The following is a 20387-nucleotide window of genomic DNA, read 5'->3' on the forward strand; positions in this document are numbered from 1 at the left end:
TTTATCGTTTTGGCCAATTTTAGGTTTATTGCAGGTAAAATATATAGTATTTAGGTGTACTTGCATATTATGACAATTTAAAAATAAGCAGTTGGCTCTAATCCAGTAAAAAAAAAAATCTGACCCAGTTAAGTTTTTTGGTTATGTATGCAAGTTAAAGCCAATTAAATCCATATTTTTGGTTAAATACCAAACATTAGCTGGACTTAAAAATCTGCTGGTTATTCTTAAGAACTGCAATTAAGTGTCAATAATTTTTTCTTTCTATGTATTCACATATTAATATGAGAGCAAGCTTTACGAACTCATTGCTTAGTCATAGCGGTGAGAGAACGATTGGTTTAAAGACTACTCTAACAAACAATATTCAACAGAGAGCAATAAATATGTGTATTGTTGTGAAACGTTAATATTCTTTAGATTTAATAACATTTATTTAAATAGTAGATAAAAATCTACAGACCAAGGTGTAGATTTTTTAAATTATATTATAAAATTGAATTAAAACTATTCATTGTATAACATGTAATTAGTATGAGTATTTATTACTATTAAAAGTTTTTCAATAAGATATCGAAGACAGCTACAACACATGGCGTTAGGATAACAATATATATGTAATTATAGTATTTGCACCGTTATTTAAAAAAAAAAAAAAAAAATGTAAATACTAAATTACCTATTCAATTTATAGATTATAGTTACACAGTATATAACAAAAATTTATAACATAATTTAGAGTACTAATTATTATGTACAAAAAAAACCGGTTTTGGTTTATTGAACAGCAGAAGAAATTGACTTATAAAAAAAAAAAAAATACATAATTATTAATTTACTACGCAACATAACTATATCCATCAGATGAGTTTGGCGTACGCTCCAGGTAACCTTTATCAATTAATGTCTCAATGGATTTTTTTATTAATGCAATAGAAGGTGCGAACGATGTTGATTGAGATAATATCTAAAAATTGCCACACATTTATTATATTCAAACATAACCAAATTCCTAATGAATTGTACTCACTTCATTTACTAGTTGATTGTGTCTTAGTACTTTACGTGCCTTCATAATTCGTACAATAGCTGCTTGCAGGTATGTTTTCCTATCGTCTTCAACAGAATTGACCGTTTGCTCAATTTCTTGAGGTGTGTCTTTTTGAAGAGCGGCAGTTATACGTAATTTTGTACGCTTATTTGAGTATGACGTATTTAATGACACAGTCTACAAATTGATTTTGTTACATCAGATACATAAGTATAGCAGAGGTTTGGATTGCATTTATCGGCTGCACAAATATACTTACATCACCATCGAGCAATAAGAGCTTACACTCTACAAGACTGTTGATGTGTTTTTGAAATTGGTCATTCGAGAGTTGGAGCAACTCTTGTATTTCTGAGTATTTTAACGAGTCTAGGTTTTCAAACAATAACATGATAGCCATCTGAAATGTTTGCATAGTGACCAAATACACTTTTTGTGAATAGTTCAACTTCAACTCACCTGTAAATAGATGTGTTTTTTGAATTAAATAAAAAAGTATTGTGAGGATTTATTAATAACTATTACCTTGACAGTGGTGATGAAGCCAAGTTAATTTTCGACCATTAAATTTTTTTTTGTAAAATTCTTCAAACTAAATAATGACAAATAATTACTAGCATTGTGTAAATAAATAAACTTAACAAAAAAAAAACTTACATATTGCATACAAGGTATTAGTTGTTCGGGAATGACAAATGACGACACAGAAGATGCTCCAAGAGGCCAAGCTCCGGTTTGTAAAACATACATAGAGAAAGAAACATTTAATTCTCCTCCAGAAGCCGGTAAAAATTCATTCTGGAATTTTGTATTTAATCCTTCCGACACTCTGATGTCAGTGAACATTCTATGCAATTTATTTGTGAATTCGTAACCACATGCTTGCTAAAACATAAATTAAATTATCAACAAAAGGCAGCACAGTGGGGTCAGACATATTAGAATCAAAGAGGTCTTTTAAGTCTTTAAGAAATATTATCTATAACTGAAAGTGATAAATCGCTATAGTCAATTAATAGCCAACCTCCCCCCCTCCAATCATAATACTGCCCCAAAAAATGCATACGAAGAAAGAATTTTAACTTCATGTTGATGTATTGAAGTACATTTCCTGAAAGATTTATGATACAAACACTTGCTACATAAAGAAATCAGTCTAGTGACAAAAAGTTAATTAGAGTTTAATCACAAAGTAGAAAATTTAAAATACATCATTGCAAAAACAATACCTTTTCAGCTTCGCATCCAAGGTAAAACATATATTACAAGTTGTCAGAAAATATGAAAGTAATATCTTACTTTCAGTTTATTAATCATTCCTTCTTCGCCATCCATGGACTGACTTTGCTGGTGAATTAAACGTTTAGCAAGATGTCTTTGGTAAAATCGTTGAAAAACATCTTTGTCGTCGATATATTTGAATATAGTAATTGACTGTGACAGTTTATCATCAATTTCTGTTTCAGACATGCCTTTGGATGATTTTTTTAACAAATTGTCACAGTATTTCGACAAATATTCAGGAGATTTAGAAGGCTGATTCTTTGCTTGCTTATAGTTAATAATTACAGTAAAAGCCTTATCCAAGGCTCCACTAAAAGATAAATCATTTTCAAATACATCGACTACCATGGATTTATACTTTTTGTGGACAGCCAAAACTTCTTCCACAAAGTGCACGTAAATCTGTTGACATAATTTTTATCAAAATATACCACATTTAAGAAACTAGTCAGTTAGTACAAAGGTGCTTAGTACTATTAATTACACAAAACATACTTGTTCTTGTTTCAACATCTCGATAACTTTAATTCCATGTTGTTTAATATGTTCTCGGAAAATATCCACCAACGAATTCATTCCGTCCTTGACTTCACGTAAAAGTAAGTAAATATTATGCATATCTTCACGGCGTTCTTCTTTGACCATAGATTCGCATTCACTATGTAAAAATTCTAAATGATCACCAACCATATGCTGACGACATCGTTCACGAACTTTTATGTAAGTGCTATAACATAAATATTTAATTATAACTATAACTATTGTGAATTGCACATAAATTTAAATCTGAAATATTTTACCTGTCGTGAAGATATTTTTTTGATCTGATTCCTTCTTCTTTGAGGATTTGCAAAACCTTCACCATGTATTCCGAGACAGAACATTCTTGAAGCAGGCGAGCCGCTTCGCGTTTGAAGTGCTCACTGCTTTGTTCCAAAAAAGGTCTTTCAAAATAGCTTTGATACAGCTGAAACATAAATATTGAAAAATTGTACCAGAATACCTATCAGAAAAGTATTTACTTACCTCTAGTGGATATTTCTTTCTGAATTCTTGAACGACCACAAATGAATCGATTACACCAGCAATTATATCTAAGGAAGTAGTCGTAGAAATATTCTGTCTTTGTTTGTCGAATTCATCAAGTAATAACCCGAGCATACTCTCTTTGAGCGGCACAATCATATTATGCTTCCATACGTCAAGTCCCAACTCTCCGACTTCCATTTGTTCAGTTGCGTCTGGAGTAATGTTTCCATATAAAACTTCTGCCTCGGATAATTTGTGCTTTCTGATATGCTGGTTGTTCAGATACCTACACATTATAGACATGTTGCATGTTTTTGAACTCTGTATAATAAAAAAAAGTACATACTGGTAGAGTGAATGGAGATACTTGACACCTTTGCTGTACTTTTGCCAATACATATAATAATTTTGTAAAAGGTTGGCAGTGCCTCCGCTTTGAATAATGGACAGCAGTTCGAGAACGTGGTCTTCGAGGAATAACTTTGTAGATTCATAAAGCTGATCTCCGAGGGGCTCGGGGAATGCCACACACATAGAATAAACATCGTTAAAGCGTTCATTCCATGCATCTCTCGGTACTCGATCTAAAGTTATAACACCTTTCACGGTCTCTTGAAGAGTGTTCCATTTTTCAGTAAAATTGATTGGTTTTGGTTTAAGCGACATGATAAAATATAAACTAACGTAGCACCTAAAAAAAAAAAAATAATTTTAATTAATAATTATTAATTGTTGCAAATTTACAAAAAAACTACAAGTATCTTAACTTGTAGTTTTTTTCTTCCATCTTAGGCTTCAAATTGTAGAAAGCAATATTATTTTCAATTTTATTGACATATTACATAATATGACTTTTTAAATAATATTTCTACTATTAAATTAGTACAAATAAAAATTGCATGGAATAATAAAATCTAACTGAATAAAGTGTAGGGCACTCTAACATATAATTTAATTAATTTACATAGTAATTATGCAGTGTTAAGTACAACTAAAAAAAATGTACAAAATGACAATTTTAAAGTTTTCTTTACACTTGTTTACAGTACTTGATGTAATTTCACACCTTCTAGAGATTTCATAATGGGTTATTATATTTATCACAATTAGGCAAAAAAAAGAAGCCCTTCCCTTTCTTTATCAAATTACAGTAAAAACATTTAGGTAAAATATGTACTGAAAACAACAATTTTGAATTAAATTATTTGAAATATGCCACTAATTTTGGGATTCAATATATAGGTAGCAAAACAGCTCTAAACACATAACATGTAATATTATGTCCATAATTACTTAGTGATAATTATCATCAACTAAATGTCAACAGCAATTATTGGCCCTAACCCAACCATTGTGTGTTCCTATAAAAACTAAATTAATATTAAATTAGAACAATAGCGCATGCATAATTTATCTGTTTGTAAACTTCATGTCAATAATCGTTTTGACCAAGGTTATATTACTATAAATACATCCAAAAAACAGTCATATACAATTCTTTGTACTTTTCTTAAAATGCCTCCTTAAGATTCAGTTTTAACATAAACATACAACACTTTACTTGGTAGAAATGAAAAAATTGTACGTATACCTAAATATTAAAAAATACATTAACAAAAAAAAAAAAAATAGATTTTATAATAATCAAAAACAATAAAGTATTAATACCATTGTATACTGGTTTTGAGTTATCATAAGAAAAACTACATAGAAAAAAATGCGTTGTATTTAAAATTTAACAAAAACCAATAACGTTATAATATAATGGAAATTAATTGGACAGAAACTACATAGAATCATTGTTATGAATATTAACGTAAGAAAGCAGTTGTTTAGTCGTATGAATAACACAGTAAGTTTGATACCATATTTGTCAACATTGAGGTCGTATGTTGTGCGGATATAGGTTCATTGCGTAACTTTTTACGGCATTCTGACACATTGGGTGTACAGTAACGATAAGTATAATATTAAACATTAAAAAAATCTGCACCTAAGTACCTTAAGCGTTTTAAATGTCTGTTATTCCATATCCCAATATCTGTACAGCGTCTGGCCAATGTTAGTTGAGTTCTTTCAGAAGCTGGGTGATGATGATGAACAATAACTTGTGATTGCATGCAGCGGAATCAAAACGAAGATAAAATTACTATCCAAAATAAACACGATAGTGCCATAGTGGAGGTAAATAGCAGTCCGCCACAGTGTGGCCAAAGCAATTAATATTTTGCTGTTCGTTAAATTACTTAAGACGTAATTTAATCAAGCGGTATTGAATAGGAATCGTGTTTTTCTTAAAAAAAATTAAAAAATTCACGATAAATTTAAAACGATCCGCTGGTGTGAACTGTTAGCAGGGAATTAATACATCAAAACCGTAATAAATGTTAAAAAAAAAATCGTCATTAATCAAATCAAATTATTGATAAAATAGTTGTAGGTTATGTTACTTATATTGTGTTGATGATATATTATTTGTTTATTTTCTTATGGAGTTATTTCACGGGAAAACTAAAGTTGGTTGTGGAAAACATGAATCCTAAATAAAAAACGGAATTGAGTTTTCCTAAACAACTGAATTTATCTACAAACCTTTTTTTTTTATTACTTGTTTCGGCATGAGTCGTCCGTGAGCTGACACAATGGCGGCGCTTGAGGTGCCACAAACGACTGTCGATACTGAGTTGGAGGAAATCATAAAACTCACTTGGGGTCAGCAAGTCCGGCAGGACATATTCCAGAGATGGACACAGGGTAAGTGCTGGTCGTATGCGATTAGTATGTAAATATCATTAATTTGTTTTGACGGCGGTTCTCAGGGTTTAGCTTCAGTGATGACGAGCCCACCGCTTTGGTGCAGTACGAAGGAGGTCCCTGTGCCGTCCTAGCACCAATGCAAGCTTACATAGTCAAAAATATCGTCAAAAACAAGTCTGTGAATGACAATTGGAAAACGGTAATTATAATTATTACATTAATTGGTCGTAACAATTTTGCACAAATAGCCTATACCCCGTTCGCTGAGAGAGTATGCCGGGTTTGGGCATGTAGACTGAAGACTAAGGCTGGCAGACAGGGCGGACTTGGGGGGAACGCTAGTCACACTGGGTACTACGGGGGGATGCGCAGAACCGCCCATTTTCGTCGGGTCGCGGCATGCTCTCTCGGCGAACAGGTATAGAAGACTAGGCTGATGACGTTAATGACGATATAGAACTTTAGACACCTTAGCAGATTCTACACTGCCATTCAAAACTCACATGCTTGAGCCAATGTTTCGTGCTCTGTCAGTACATCCAAACATCAAAGACATTTTTTCTCACAAACCTACACATTTGACAAACGTTTGCTAAAATTTTGTGCTGCAATGTAGATTTGGCTTAGCAATTATGGCCTAGTTATTTATTCCGATACGGTCCATCGCTTCAATTATACTAATGGCCGCTTAAGTCAAGCTTAGTCAATTAGATAAGCAGTTATGCCAAAATAAAGAAATTAATATTTAAAACCCTTAACCATAATATAATGCACTCTCTGCGTATACGTATTTTGGAAATAATGTTGTCATCTTCAGCGCTAATGACAGACTTTTTTCTAGATATGATATGGACGGTCTATATTTTATTGAATAAAAAATCTTTTTCATTAAAAATTGATTATAAAAGGAATTTTTTAAAATCTTATGTTTATCAAATGTTGATTTTCAATTATGATCAATCAAAACTTCTAATCGAACATCTGTTTTTAATTACTATTTACAATAAAATAGACCCTAAGCTATATCATGAAACAAGGAATTCACCAAAAAACAATTTATCTGTATAGGTGGAAAATGACGAACAAAACCTTCTTCTGACTAAAGCTGCCTGTGATATTCTATGCCAAGCAACGGCTGGACGTGACCAATTGAAATTTGTACATATCGACACTAAGGAAGCATGCCTTGAACATAGCCGATTCCATTCTATGCTTAAGTATGCTATATTTATTTGGCAAGTGAATTTCAAGTTAACATTTAACAACATGTGTATTTCATGCAATTGTTAGGGTAGAAAGAGTCAACAAAGATTGTATCGAAGCGTTTTTCAATGAACGGATTAGTTTCATGCGTGACACATTCGGTATTTTATTGTTCTTGTATACAGTTATGCATTCTAAGGTAACTTTATGAGGTAAAATGCTGAAAACCAAATATTGTATATGAAATTTCATTAATTAGGGTTTAGTGAAATTAAAAGACGAAATTAGCGATCTTGAAGTGCCATTGATTGATAAAGAATTTGGTTACGGTAGTCAGAGCTTGATCAATATGATGATAACGGGACAAGCAGTTTCTAATGTTTTCAACAATGTTCAAGTCGTAGCTGGAATGAGTGAGTACTAGTTATAATTTTATGAAAATATAACAAATATTAGTATAGATGTATTACAATCATAGAGTTAGCAAATAAAACCCAGTGAGTATTGTATATTTGTTTAAGTCTAACAATTTATTTAATGATTGTCTATAAAAGTAGCCAAACCTATGGCAACCTTGCATAAGATGAGCGTATTAAGTCATCAACTAGACATTTTAGCAAAAGGCTAAAAATGTACTTTACATTTTTTGACTAAAAAGAAATATATTTTTCTTTTATAAAGTACTGTAAAATTCAGAATTAATTTTTTTAATATCCTCCAAAATTGTAAATTTTGTGGTTTTTTAGCGTTTTGCAGTTTAACTGGATAATTTGCAAAAGTATATTTCAAATAAAATTTTTATTTTATTTTTCTATGTTACGTTTGTCTGGCTGGTCTAAGAATTACCTAATTTAGAATTTTCAGTTTTTGATATTAACACAAAAGAACATAAACTTAATTCTGATTTTAATTTTGTATGGTTACATGTTGCAATTAAGACGATCAATTTTTTTGTTAACATAAAGAATGTTCTTAAAATACAGAATTTTTTATAATTCAAAACGTAATATAGTATTGGGTTAGTGTTAAATTTGTCCTCGATATTAGTGTATACCAAGTACCAAAATTTATGTTACCTATAAAAACTTGCCAATTCAAAATTATTGATCTACGTAGATAATAGTGTATTTTAATCAAATTATGTTACATATTGAATTTTTTTCTTTCTTAATAGAGTTACAAGGTATAGAAAAACAAAGTGAAATTGGGTTCATGTCGTTATTGGAACACTTAAGGTACTGTCAAGTTGGAACGTACCTAAAAAATCCGTGCAATCCCATTTGGGTATTGGGTAGTGATACACATCTTACCGGTAATAATTATAATAATACATAAATAATAATTAAGATATGTTGTTGTATAAAAAAATTAGTGAAATTGATTGCATGTTGTTTGTTTAGTGTTATTTTCATTTGATCAAAACTTGGTGAGCAAAGAAACTCAAGCCGATATCGCGCGGAGAACATTCAAGTTGTTTGATCAGGACGGAAATAATTTTATAAGCACACAGTGTTTGAAACCTTTGTTAGAAAAACTTGACCTAGTGTCTGACGACGAATAGTGTGTACACAAAATAATAAATAAATAACTTTTTTTTTAAGTTGGTCCAATTAAAATGTTAATTCATTTTTTTAGTGTAAATTTGATGTCAACAAAGCTCGATTCCGAGGGATTGGGTATTATTTTGATGCCGTCATTTATGGACGAGTTTTTTTCTGATCAAGAAAACAAAACTCCCGACATCTTTATGGTGTTTCATTATAACGGACAGCCTAGATCTAACCCAAATTCAAAGGTTACCTATATCGAAGGAAATGCAGTGATTCAAGAATCTGATGTTATTTGCATAGTAGAAGACAACATTTTGCAATCGTGTTTGCAAACAAAATGGCCGTCCATTGAAATACAATGGAAAGGCGGAGTTACGCCTTCAATTAATTAACCGTCAACTAATAATTTCACTTGTAATATTATATATATATATATATATATTTACATTTATAAACACTTATAACAGTTTGTATAAAGTATTACAGGGTTCATCGAGAAAATGTCATTGATTTCCATAGGTGTACCCTTTTTTTTGCACGATCTAGTTAATCATTGCTAAATGATTTATTATCTTACATAATATTTGTCTGCTCATAGTAAACCTAAAAAGTATATTTTTCATTTATCAAGACAAATTTATTTTCGATTCCTAGGCGATATATATATATATTTTTAATATTAATGTATTAATTTTATTATTTTGTTAAACTAATAATTATAATACCTACCACCAAGTAACACATTTGGTAACGTAAAAAATTATATGTTGTTTATAAATATAACTAATTTATTATTCCATTAGTTATAGTTTTTTTATTGATTGTTGCCTGTTACATTTTTTCCATGCCATAAAATATTTTTAGGAACCTTATCAAAATAATGTCGTAAAATAGTCACGCGATCAGCACAAATAGTCACGACTAGACTTTTGAGTGGATACAATATTATACTAGCTGGTGGCATTGAACATCAGGTAGACTAGATCTATCCTACTGAAACCTAAATTTTTATCAGGTGTTAAGGAATATAGGAAATATAAGAATGATTGTCGAGATCATCCAAAAATAAATGTGTAGATTTTATGATTGAATATATACTGTATAAATATATATTTTTTAAGTAAATTGCCAAAATAAATATATTTTAAGTACACTATTTTATAATACATAATTTTTCTTAAATATTTAGAATTGATCGTTACTTATAATAACCAAATATGTTTTTTTTTTAGGTGACTTTTAACATAAAACAATAATTAAATAGGGTAACACCAAAATTTGCTATTTATATAATTGTTAATGCTACTAAAACTAACCCGTTGGCACAATGATAATAATTTGTAATCTAAATAAATATACACAATTCGTATACAATCAAATTCTTTTTTTTATACGAGTAGGAAAATGTGTAAAAAAGTGATTCTAGTTCTTTTTTTCCATTAAAAAAAATATATTATAAAATAATAATAATTTTTAATTAAGTCAACAATTAACCTAAAGGTACAATAAAAAAAACATTACGAACAATAATTAAATAATTATAGGTAACGTCCTATAATTGTAATAATTTATAACAAAAATAAATCTTAAAAAGAAAATATATATATTTTTAGCAAACATATTACTATCACATTAAATATAATAATTGGACGTTATAGTTAAAAACAAAATAAACAACGTATTGGCATAATTATTCTCAATTTTAATTGGTAAAATCTATATAAACTAGTTTTTAAACGTCAACAGGAACACTATATATTAATATATAATATTATGGAATAATATCGTGACCAAATAGATATTATTCAGTGAAATTACAATTAATATGTTTAAAAATTCGAATGGAATTGTGTTCATCATAAAAACGTAATATACATTTTCAAGATTAAGTTCAACAATAAAAAAATACAAATTAGATAAATAGAAAAATATAACTTTCAACTGTAAGGTTGAAAATAACGACCAATTTTAGTTTTTATCGTATTAGTAAAATCTATTTCAGTACTACATTTTTAAAAAAATAAAGATTTTCTATCGAAAATTCTGAATACTCAATCTCACGGGCTTCTATTCTTGTATAGAATGATTTCTATATATATATATAAAAAAAAAATATATAAATAAAAAATTAGAAACAAGCATTAGGCAAAACAAAATTCTTAACAAATAAAATAATAATTTAAAAAATAACAAATTATTTGAAAACCTGGGCAAAATTTAAATAAAACAATATATAATAAAATGTGTGTATTTTATGATTAAAAAGTTATCAATATAATAATTTAGAGCATCTAAAATAATTAAAAAACTTATTTATTTTTTACAAATGTACTGAGTAAGCTTGGGTTTGATATTTACCAAGATTTGTATTTATTCAATCTGCATAATATTTTGAGTGATGGAAATATAAAAAAATGTATTTGTAAATAATAAATAAATAAATAGTTGGATTGATTAATCAAATTAAACCTGGCGCAGTAAAACATAAGATTTTTTTGTTTAAATAACAAACAAATTATTTAAAACACATTTTTATTTTACATGTTTAAATAACTCATTCAAATTTTTTTTTTAAATTGTTATTGTGTATATTTTTAATTAAATATATTTTATTTATTTTTAATTGTTTTCTTTTATTTAATTATTACATAAAATAAATAAGTTAGTAACTCAATAGGTTCACGATTAAACTATTAAAATTATTTTTTAATGTTAAAATAACAATTTCTTTAAAAGCACTAATATTCACAACATGGCAACAATGAGTTAGAAAAGCTGATATTCACATCCAGTAAAGTTTTTATTTTACATGCATATAATATACAGGGTGATTCTTTCAATGCCTTACACTATTTTACTCTTAAAATAATTTAATTTTGTAGTGTTTGTTTTTGGAAACATTTTTGATTATGCTATATACTATATGAGACAATATTGAAATTTGTTTCTTATTTATATATTTTCTAGAGCTTTATCAACTTTTGAAATTTAAATGGTAACGTATATATTTTATTAAATTTTTGAATTAAGAATAATTAGCTAAAAATGTTGGCTGGTCGATAACCAGTTTTGAATAATCAGTTTTAAAGTAAAAAAATTAGAATAGGAGGAAGGGATGAGAGTAATATTTATCGGCATGCATTTTTTTGCTGGTTAAATATTTAGTAAATTATTTTTAATTTTAAAAGCTAATTAAATATATGTTGTTGCTTAAGTTTTATAAGTTGATAAAGCTCTAGCAAATACTAAAAAAAATAAAAATTTGAATATTGTCTAATATTGTACTATAACATAAATAAAAATGTTTTTAAAAAGAAACACTACAATATTGCAATTATTTTAAGAGTTAACTAGTGTAGGGCGTTTAAAGAATCATCAGGTTTCATATTCTAGTCCCAATTATAATATTAATAAGTAGTGTTTGAAAAATGAATAGCACATTTATTTTTTAGTTTACACATTAATTGGTTTCTTAAACATCATTCGGTGGTTTGTACTATTGCTAAAATAAATTTTAATGAATCATAAAAAAATGTTCATGCATTTAAAAAAATTATTGGGTAATTCAAGGCATGTGTAAACTAAACAATTAATAAATTTAATTAAATTTAACAGAGTGGAGACATTGTTTTGTAGAAAGATAAATCTAATGAAATCTTTGAAAAATAGAGATTTCATACGATTTTGGCAACTCAAATTTTAATTGAGGTGAATGTTTATTTTATTTTATTATTGTTTCTAGTTACAACTGTTAAAATTAATTATAATTGATGAGTTACAACATTAATATTAGTCAAAACTTAAATCTAAAGTACTAATTGTAATATTAGTAACATACTTGCTTAATACTATCGAGTTAAGTACCGTCCGTTTTGTACAGGTATTGAGTACCATTTTAAGAATACATCTTGAAACCGGGTAAGTCATCTTGACTGCTATTATATATTTTAAAATTAAATTAATCCATTTTATTGAAACACAAAATTAAGAAATTTTAATATAATATTAGACTAGCAATATATTATACATTTTTTTTTATCGAGAAATCACAACAAACAAATAATGTAAAAACACAACATAAAACAATTGTTTATTTCAAACAGATAAGAAGACTTAATATAAAATTTGATTTGTTTTTGTAAAGGTGCGGTGTTGTTAATTATAATTGTTGCTAATTGGAGTTTTTTTTTAAATTTTTATTTAGACAAATGGGGTATAACAAATAAAATTAACAATCACCTAATAGTTAAAATCAATATATGTATTTATTTGTTTAAGCCAAGAAAATGTTTAGTGTTTATCCAAAAATTGTTCAATTGGGTTTAAGTACACCAAAAAAGAAATTAACCTAGTCAAGACTTTTTAATGAAAAACCTGGGTTTGTGCCCACATTGATTTTTTGATTAACGTTTGTTAATAAAAAACTGAACCATAGTAAATTGTCTAATTACAAATGGACAACAACAATTAATGATATGTAAGTGCTGTTGGTATATAAAATAAAACTTTTATTTTTGGTTACAAAGCTTAACAAAAAGGTTAATTTTGAGAATTTTTTTGTTTTGTACAATATGTTCAATCTATGTTTTTGGAAATTTTAAGGCAAGTTTAATGTACTCAATACTATTGTAAATAACTTAGTAAAATAATTAGTGTAAAAAAAAATCTTAAAAATAACCTCAAGTGAACATGCACCCTTTTTTGTATAATTTATAAACCATTCATTTTTGTGAATTTTAGATTTTAAAGAGTCAATATCAATTGCTGGCGAAAATGAGTTAGGACTACTCTATGTATTCACTGTCATTGCTGTACCTTAGAATTAAATACACGTGTTCTTATCAACTGAAATAGTGTGTGTTTACACCCAAGACAAAATTAATTAGTGCATTGTTTGCCAGAAAGTACTAAATATTAGATTGGCTGTTTTAGACTCGAAATACAGAACTGCCAGGAAGAACTAAATAATGCAATGTATTTTCTTTTTATACAATAATGTAAACGGCGGAAAATGGTAATTTTTTTTTTTGATTGTTGAATTAAAGTTTTAAACATTTTATAAAGTTTTGGGAACATTAATTCAATAAAAAAAAATATATAAATATGTATTAAAATTAAAAAAAAACCGTTTGATGAAATTTATATTAATTCCTATATATGTTATACACTTGAGTGTTTTTTAAAAATGTATAAGCATCTTAAAAAAATAATATAGAGAATTGTTTATATTATTAGAATATTATAGGACCATGAAAATAATTCATATTGTCATTTAAAAAGTCTTAACTTTATTCACTATATGCCAGCCAATATTAATAACAGCACAATAACTGAACCTTTTTCCCAAAAACCAAACATTTTTGTTTGTTATCTATACAATTTGTTTACCAATTAGTAACTTATAACAATTTCGCAAGTATACAGGTATATTTGATTACTTACTTAACCCTTAACTAGTGACTTGCGGTATTACATACATTTCTAATTATTATTGTATCAGTTCATTCTTATTAGTTGAAACAAAACATTGAATAAAGTTAGTACACAAATTTGTTAGATTTCACCCATAAACTTAAGGTACAGCCACAATCAAATAAGTAGAAGTACTGCACGCCACTATAGTTAAGAGTTAATTTTCTTGAAAAAAATTACTAAATGAACAAGTTAATTCAAACCAAATAGTTAGAATCACTTCTCCGTACGTTAAATATTTAAAAAATGAATCCATTGGCGTACTTATAAAACTTATTAACTAGTTTTAAATGAGGTTTTGGAAAATATTATTGTCTATTTAAAATCAATATTTTTTTACCTTGGTAACGAATTGGGTTCTTGATGGTGATTGTGATGACTAGTGATTTTTGTACCGAATAACTTACAAATTAACTAAATAAACATGAATTGAAATACAAAAATTTACAAAAATGTCATTTGACAAATGATAATGTAAATGAAAATGGAATCTCACTTTATTTCTATGCCAGACACTACAGTCTCCCATCATGCTGACTGTCAGATGTAACGCGAGATAGCCACACATTAATAGATAAATTGCGCTATACAAATAGACTCCGGTCATTAGGTATATATTGAAAGATAGATTTTGTATCGACAAATACATCACAAAATATATATTTATACTTATAATTGTAATAGACAGCAGAAGTGTCACTACTTTGTTGACTCTGAAAATAAAGTAAAAAAAATTGTTTTTAATAAAATTTTGGCTGCCCTTCAAATGATTACGGTAGTGCTCATAGGGTATACGCTGTGCAGTGGCGTAGCTACCGTGGGTGCAGGGAGTGCAACTGCTCCTGGGTGATTCTATTTAAAGACGTTTTTGTACGGTTTACTATACATGTTAACACGTAATATAGAGCGCAAAAAAAATGTCTTGCTCCTGGGCGTTTTAGTCCCTAGTTACGCCACTGACGCTGTGTGCCACTTTTCTAAGTATGTGTGTACTCATAATCAAATCTTTTACCATCTGATAGAGTATACAATATGAGTACACTCGTACAGGAAATTTAATATTAATTTTTTTTTTTTTGTTAAGAGTAATTTCTAAATTTTGCTCGTAACTTTATTTCGAACCCTTGCTTACGACACCACTGCAAATCAATAAATATATACTTACAGTCCGTTAGTGAATTCTCCCATGATATGAGGATTGCTTGTAAAAGCTATAACGGGTAAAGTAGCGAATGGTAACTGCAAGCTCATTACAGCGTTAAGCAAATCATTCATGCCACTCAGTTCTTCGATATTGCTAAAGAATGCCACATAAAATGTTGGTGCAATAGCGACTAACCGTGTGAAAGCCACTCTTTTCCATCGACTCCATTGAAGATTCAAAAAACCCTGAAATTTTCATTTACTGTAAATTGAATAAGGTGAAAGTCAGTGCACTTACTTCCATTACAAATTGACCAGCGTAACAGCCGGTCATTGTACTACTCTGACCAGCAGCTAAAATACCGATTGCCCAAATGTACATGGCGCCCAAGCCAAATTGACAGCCGAGGAATATTCCACCCTTGTATATGTCTACATCTACTTGTTTGGTATTGTTCTAAAAAAAAAATTAGGCTATTACAATAATGGTATTGATAAGTTAAAGGCAGTATTTGTGATAATATATAGCTTTATAGGCATTAATAAAAAACAAATAAAATGTTTTTAATTACACTTTTTGTTTTAAAAAGACTGTCAAAGAATTTTAATTGGTTAGTTTAATTTAGTTATGAGTTTTTATTACATAGAATGGAATAATAACAATTTTTTCTAGAAAGAAAAAAAAAATAATAATAGAATTTAATAATTTTTTTTAAAAATAAAAATGAGGTTGTGACGATCTTCAAAACTAAAAATTGTTGGTTTTAAGCAAACAAATTGCACATGTAAATAAAATTCATAAGACTGTGCAAATAAATTGCACCAAAAAATAAGGTCAGTTTGATTGGTTTTTATTTCACATGCATATTAGATTATATATTCTAGTCCCAATTATGTATTGTATATGTAAGTATTGTTAAGTAGCGTTTGGAAAGAATGCAATTGTATGTGTGAACGCTATTTTAAAACATAGAAGCTAAAATAACTCTTTCACAAGGTATAAAATATAATTACTTGAAATGTGCCTAATTATAATTTTTATTTCTAAATCATAATAATTATAAAAATATAATGCCCGTTTGAATTAGACAAACTTAAAATAACAATACAAAATATTGGAAAATGGTAAATACAATATTAATGTCTCTTTTTTTATTATTAATTCAATTTTAATAGATTTATGCACGAACGTTAAATGTTTAATAATATATCAATAGCACATTAATTTGTATATTAAACATAATTCAATGGTTTGAAATATTATTCCATGAAATTTTAATGATTCATAAAATCATTTTTCATGCAACCTAGCATTTATCTATGAGACTTACTGCAAAAACATCAGCAAATGGATTGTTGTTCCTAGTGCATACACCATACTATTGAAAAGACAATATGTTAAATTTTTAAACTTTATATTTTGTATACAAATGTCTTACCACATCGCTGTTTGTTTTTTCATACAAACCGTGAGCAAAAACAGATGTGACGCATACGTTGATAACGAATGACACAAAAAGTGCTACACAGGATTCGATAAAAAAGTAGAAGTTTGCTTCTTTAAGTTTGTCCTTTTTTGTCCTATCTACTTCTCTCGACTAAAAGAAACATACGACATAGTATCATTATTATGTTTGTCTTAAATGAGATTCGTAAAATAAAATAAACTTTCATATCACACCTTTACTAAACCTGAGTGCAAGTATAGATTGTGTGGCATAATAATAGCGCCGATAATGCCAACAGCCTGGAGAAGAGCTGATTCTTTGCAGTTTGAACACCACGGAGTTACTAATCCTTTGGCCATTTCATTGATTTCTGGTTTGACGACTGCAAACTTAAACAAACATGTAATTATAATCATAAAAAAAAAACCTAATGTATACTGCTTACTTCGTATCCAAACGACAATGCCATAATAACAATGAACAGACCAAATACTAGTTCTAATTTTCGCAGTCCGTACTTATCCAGCATCAAAAAAGATAATGTGTCAATGATGGTGATCAACACTCCTACCCAAAGCGGTATCCTAAATTAATTACATATATTTGTTTTCCATTTAAATGTTGATACTATTTTAAATTTTGAAGTCGTTGAGCAAAGGAGCAAAGGAAGATGTTTAAACATATAATATTATAGTAATTGAACAGTGGCATCATTTCAAGTCGGCAGATTTGTGAATACTCAATTTAGCAGTGATAAAAGTTATTGTTAGACAAAACGTAAAATGATATAGGAATTACCACAAGTCGGTTAGGCATCAGCAAATTTATGTTTCATTGCGAGCTTACAATGCATTAGACTAGTGTAATTGCTAGTATAGTATTATCGAAATGTTCGCTGCTCACCTTCCTGCCGATTAACGCCACTGGTTAATTACAACATTGTTTTTCAAAAAAACAAAAGGCAATTTTTAAATGGTGTAGTTAGAATAAATACTTACATTTTATTACTTAGTAAATATATTGCAATAGAAGTGCCGATGACTTCTTGCATGTCTGATCCTATTATGGCTACTTCCATCATGAGCCAGACGAACAACCTGGGAAACCGTCTGTACTGGCGGTAACACATATCGGCAAGGTGATAGCCCGTGACCACACCTAAACGGGCAGACAACCTTTGCATCACAAGGCCCAACACGGTCGCGCTCATTAGAATCCATAATAGCTGTATAATAGTAAAGTCGAAATGAATATTAAGAATATAATCCGATATTGAATAGTATCTCACTTTATATTTAGCCTGAGTTCCAGACTGTAAGTCCGATTCAATATTTCCGGGATCGAGATATGCAATGCTCATTAGAAAACCTGGTCCCGTAAATGCCCATAGTTTACGAAAGCTAAAGCCGACCTGAATTATACAATTTTCAATATAGATGGTTATGCATTTTTCACAAAAGATTATAACGTACCGACTGAGTTTCAGGAATGTGTACTTTTTCGACGTATTCTACTTTCCGGGAAAGGCCCGTCGTCTCGGTCGGCCTGGACACTGGATCTTCTACAGTTGGCTGTTGTGCACAGAAAACAACAACAATAGGTAAATAATTTAATATCAACAAAAACAGACATGCACCGTCAATAGCATATTATTAAAGATCGGGATAAAAAGGGGCGTTTTGGATTCCTCACCACTAAAGAGTATTCGGATGACATGGTTATTGTTTCCAGTTTTTTTGGGCGTTCATAAAATTTAAAAAAACAGTCGAGTCAGCTCAAAATTGCAAAAACAAAACGTAATCAAGTCCAAACGCTGAAAAATGTTTTCCAGTAGGTTATCGAGATTTATACAAAAAACTTTGATGGTAGCGGTTTGACAGAACTAGCTATAGCTATTCGGGCGTGAATATGTTGTATTTTTCTTAATTACGTTTTTTTTTTTATGTACGATTGCTATTTACTATCGTAAATCACGTACGCCGACGACAAAATATAAATCGACACGATGATAGTACACACACACCACACACACTATTGGTGCCGTCGGTGGCCAATTAAAAAAATAATTCGAAGAACGTTGACGAATACGACAGATAAGATAATGTTTTGTTCAAATATTACTCTTGAGGTACAAGTATAATAACTATACACTATGTATGATTATAACGTGTCCTATATTGATTTATACGATTATTAAAATAATTATCTAAACTTGTGTACGTACTACCGACGACAGTCGTAACGCTGGAAAGGAATATACGATTACAATAAATAGTAACAATTATGCTGAATTCTTAAAATGCACAACGGCAATAACGTCAGTGATACATATTATTATATTATAGTTATATATTGTGCACGCATGCATGTATAGCGTTGTTATTGTTTATTGGATATTGAGTAACGCTACTACGATTATTGCTACCGGTCGTTGTCACCCGCAACGGTACGCGGCAACGGCCGCCGCTTATGGCGTTACGCTCGCGAGTGGTGCGCGCGCACGAAAACGGCCGCCGAGTGGGCGACCACGTGTATGCGCGCCGTGCGTTTTGGATGCGGCAACCCCGAGAGCAAGAGGTAGGCGCCAATGACCGCACGGGCTTTTCCAATTTGGCGGCAAAAAGTCAAACTTTGGCGGACCGCGGGAGGCGCGTAGGCCGCGGCTGGCTTTTTCCCTACACAACTGCTGCCGATAATATCGCTCTAGATTTTTAGTCTTTAGAGTCGGTATTTTTTTTTTTTTTTTTACGGTTTTATGCCCGCAGATAACCCGACGGAGACCTTGACCGATATCAATGCCGACGGCGATAAGCGTGGAATTTAATCGCAAAGTCCCATCGGCTTTACATGGCAAACGCGATAAAAAAATTTCGAGTCCAAGAAGCTGGGCCGACTATGTCGGTGGCAGAAACACTTCATCTTGAGCCCAACCTTCCTCGGCCCGCAATTGCCGCGGTCGTAGGCGATCCGTCCGGGGTGAACCACCAAAGCCGGGAAACAACTGTCCATGTCGGTGGACCGTGGATATGCGAAAAAAAAAAACAGCAACGACCGGTTTTTCATCGAACGCCGCCGTTGTACTTTGACTGTTATGACAGAACCCGAAATGGTCGACCATCTTGTTTTATGTACGTGATGATCGGTGCTTGAATTGCGATAAGAAATCAGAAGGACGACTGTTATTAAGTTAAAAACTCGGATTTCCTTAGAGCAAAAATAATTCGTAGTAATACGCTATTTGACTTATGAAAGTAGCCACTATCAATCGAGCACTGGGTATGACTCGTCCGCAGAGGCAGATTTAAACGTGTTCTGTCATTGGGCAAATAATACAAATATTTATATTTATTATTATTAAATATTCATAGTAATTGTATTTACCGGCCCGCCTCCAATACAACTTTTTACATCGTCGAAACAATTCGCCGCCCTAAACAAACTGCCTAATGT

The 20387-nt window shown here is 30.0% G+C and overlaps 3 protein-coding genes across 6 annotated transcripts; 1 reads left to right on the plus strand and 2 right to left on the minus strand.

The window, feature by feature from the left end:
• Nucleotides 1-592: 592 nt before the first annotated feature.
• On the minus strand, nt 593-5508 carry LOC126843023 (cullin-2). Its single transcript, XM_050580318.1, has 11 exons — nt 5366-5508; nt 3711-4055; nt 3362-3650; nt 3136-3302; nt 2831-3062; nt 2351-2737; nt 1709-1936; nt 1577-1643; nt 1311-1510; nt 1031-1228; nt 593-967 (listed from the first exon to the last, which is right to left on the minus strand). The coding sequence occupies exons 1-11, from the start codon at nt 5482-5484 to the stop codon at nt 839-841; spliced, it is 2361 nt and encodes a 786-aa protein (XP_050436275.1). The 5' UTR covers nt 5485-5508; the 3' UTR covers nt 593-838.
• Nucleotides 5509-5799: 291 nt separating this feature from the next.
• Nucleotides 5800-9590, plus strand: LOC126843024 (ubiquitin carboxyl-terminal hydrolase MINDY-3 homolog). The gene is made up of 8 exons (XM_050580319.1): nt 5800-6118; nt 6184-6320; nt 7190-7338; nt 7412-7523; nt 7584-7737; nt 8499-8636; nt 8725-8884; nt 8960-9590. Exons 1-8 carry the CDS (start codon nt 6007-6009, stop codon nt 9264-9266), a joined length of 1269 nt encoding a protein of 422 aa, XP_050436276.1. The 5' UTR covers nt 5800-6006; the 3' UTR covers nt 9267-9590.
• A 767-nt stretch (nt 9591-10357) lies between these two features.
• Nucleotides 10358-19310, minus strand: LOC126843764 (protein Malvolio). 4 transcript variants are annotated; one of them, XR_007686483.1, is made up of 14 exons: nt 19162-19310; nt 18410-18508; nt 18226-18348; nt 17936-18162; nt 17383-17521; nt 17171-17326; nt 16929-17087; nt 16821-16868; nt 15788-15946; nt 15512-15735; nt 14843-15059; nt 14687-14760; nt 12713-12809; nt 10358-10963 (listed from the first exon to the last, which is right to left on the minus strand). XR_007686483.1 is itself a non-coding variant. In XM_050581512.1 (13 exons), exons 1-13 carry the CDS (start codon nt 18651-18653, stop codon nt 10942-10944), a joined length of 1671 nt encoding a protein of 556 aa, XP_050437469.1. In that variant the 5' UTR covers nt 18654-19117; the 3' UTR covers nt 10531-10941. The 4 variants fall into 4 exon arrangements, 1 of the variants encoding a protein (XP_050437469.1); XR_007686482.1 differs by lacking the exon at nt 19162-19310 and adding an exon at nt 18630-19119 and having other exon boundaries at nt 12713-12806; XR_007686481.1 differs by lacking the exon at nt 19162-19310 and adding an exon at nt 18630-19118 and having other exon boundaries at nt 10393-10963.
• Nucleotides 19311-20387: the final 1077 nt, after the last annotated feature.

This window comes from Adelges cooleyi, unplaced genomic scaffold (assembly GCF_023614345.1).
Source record: "Adelges cooleyi isolate 19-005CV unplaced genomic scaffold, UGA_ACOO_1.1 ACOO_flye_CR_arks_rails_tigmint_CR_PRNA_574, whole genome shotgun sequence".
Classification (NCBI taxonomy): domain Eukaryota; kingdom Metazoa; phylum Arthropoda; class Insecta; order Hemiptera; family Adelgidae; genus Adelges; species Adelges cooleyi.

Coding starts and splice junctions, on each gene's coding strand:
- LOC126843023 (XM_050580318.1), bottom strand. CDS start 5,484: ATGCAATCACAAGTTATTGTTCATCATCATCACCCAGCTTCTGAAAGA. Junction 1,937..2,350: donor GAATGATTAATAAACTGAAA/GTAAGATATTAC, acceptor TTTATGTTTTAG/CAAGCATGTGGTTACGAATT. Junction 1,511..1,576: donor GCTTCATCACCACTGTCAAG/GTAATAGTTATT, acceptor ATCTATTTACAG/GTGAGTTGAAGTTGAACTAT.
- LOC126843024 (XM_050580319.1), top strand. CDS start 6,007: ATGGCGGCGCTTGAGGTGCCACAAACGACTGTCGATACTGAGTTGGAG. Junction 6,119..6,183: donor ATTCCAGAGATGGACACAGG/GTAAGTGCTGGT, acceptor GGCGGTTCTCAG/GGTTTAGCTTCAGTGATGAC. Junction 8,885..8,959: donor CTAGTGTCTGACGACGAATA/GTGTGTACACAA, acceptor TCATTTTTTTAG/TGTAAATTTGATGTCAACAA.
- LOC126843764 (XM_050581512.1), bottom strand. CDS start 18,653: ATGTCATCCGAATACTCTTTAGTG. Junction 17,327..17,382: donor CATTGTCGTTTGGATACGAA/GTAAGCAGTATA, acceptor TGTTTGTTTAAG/TTTGCAGTCGTCAAACCAGA. Junction 15,060..15,511: donor GGAGAATTCACTAACGGACT/GTAAGTATATAT, acceptor CTTTATTTTCAG/AGTCAACAAAGTAGTGACAC.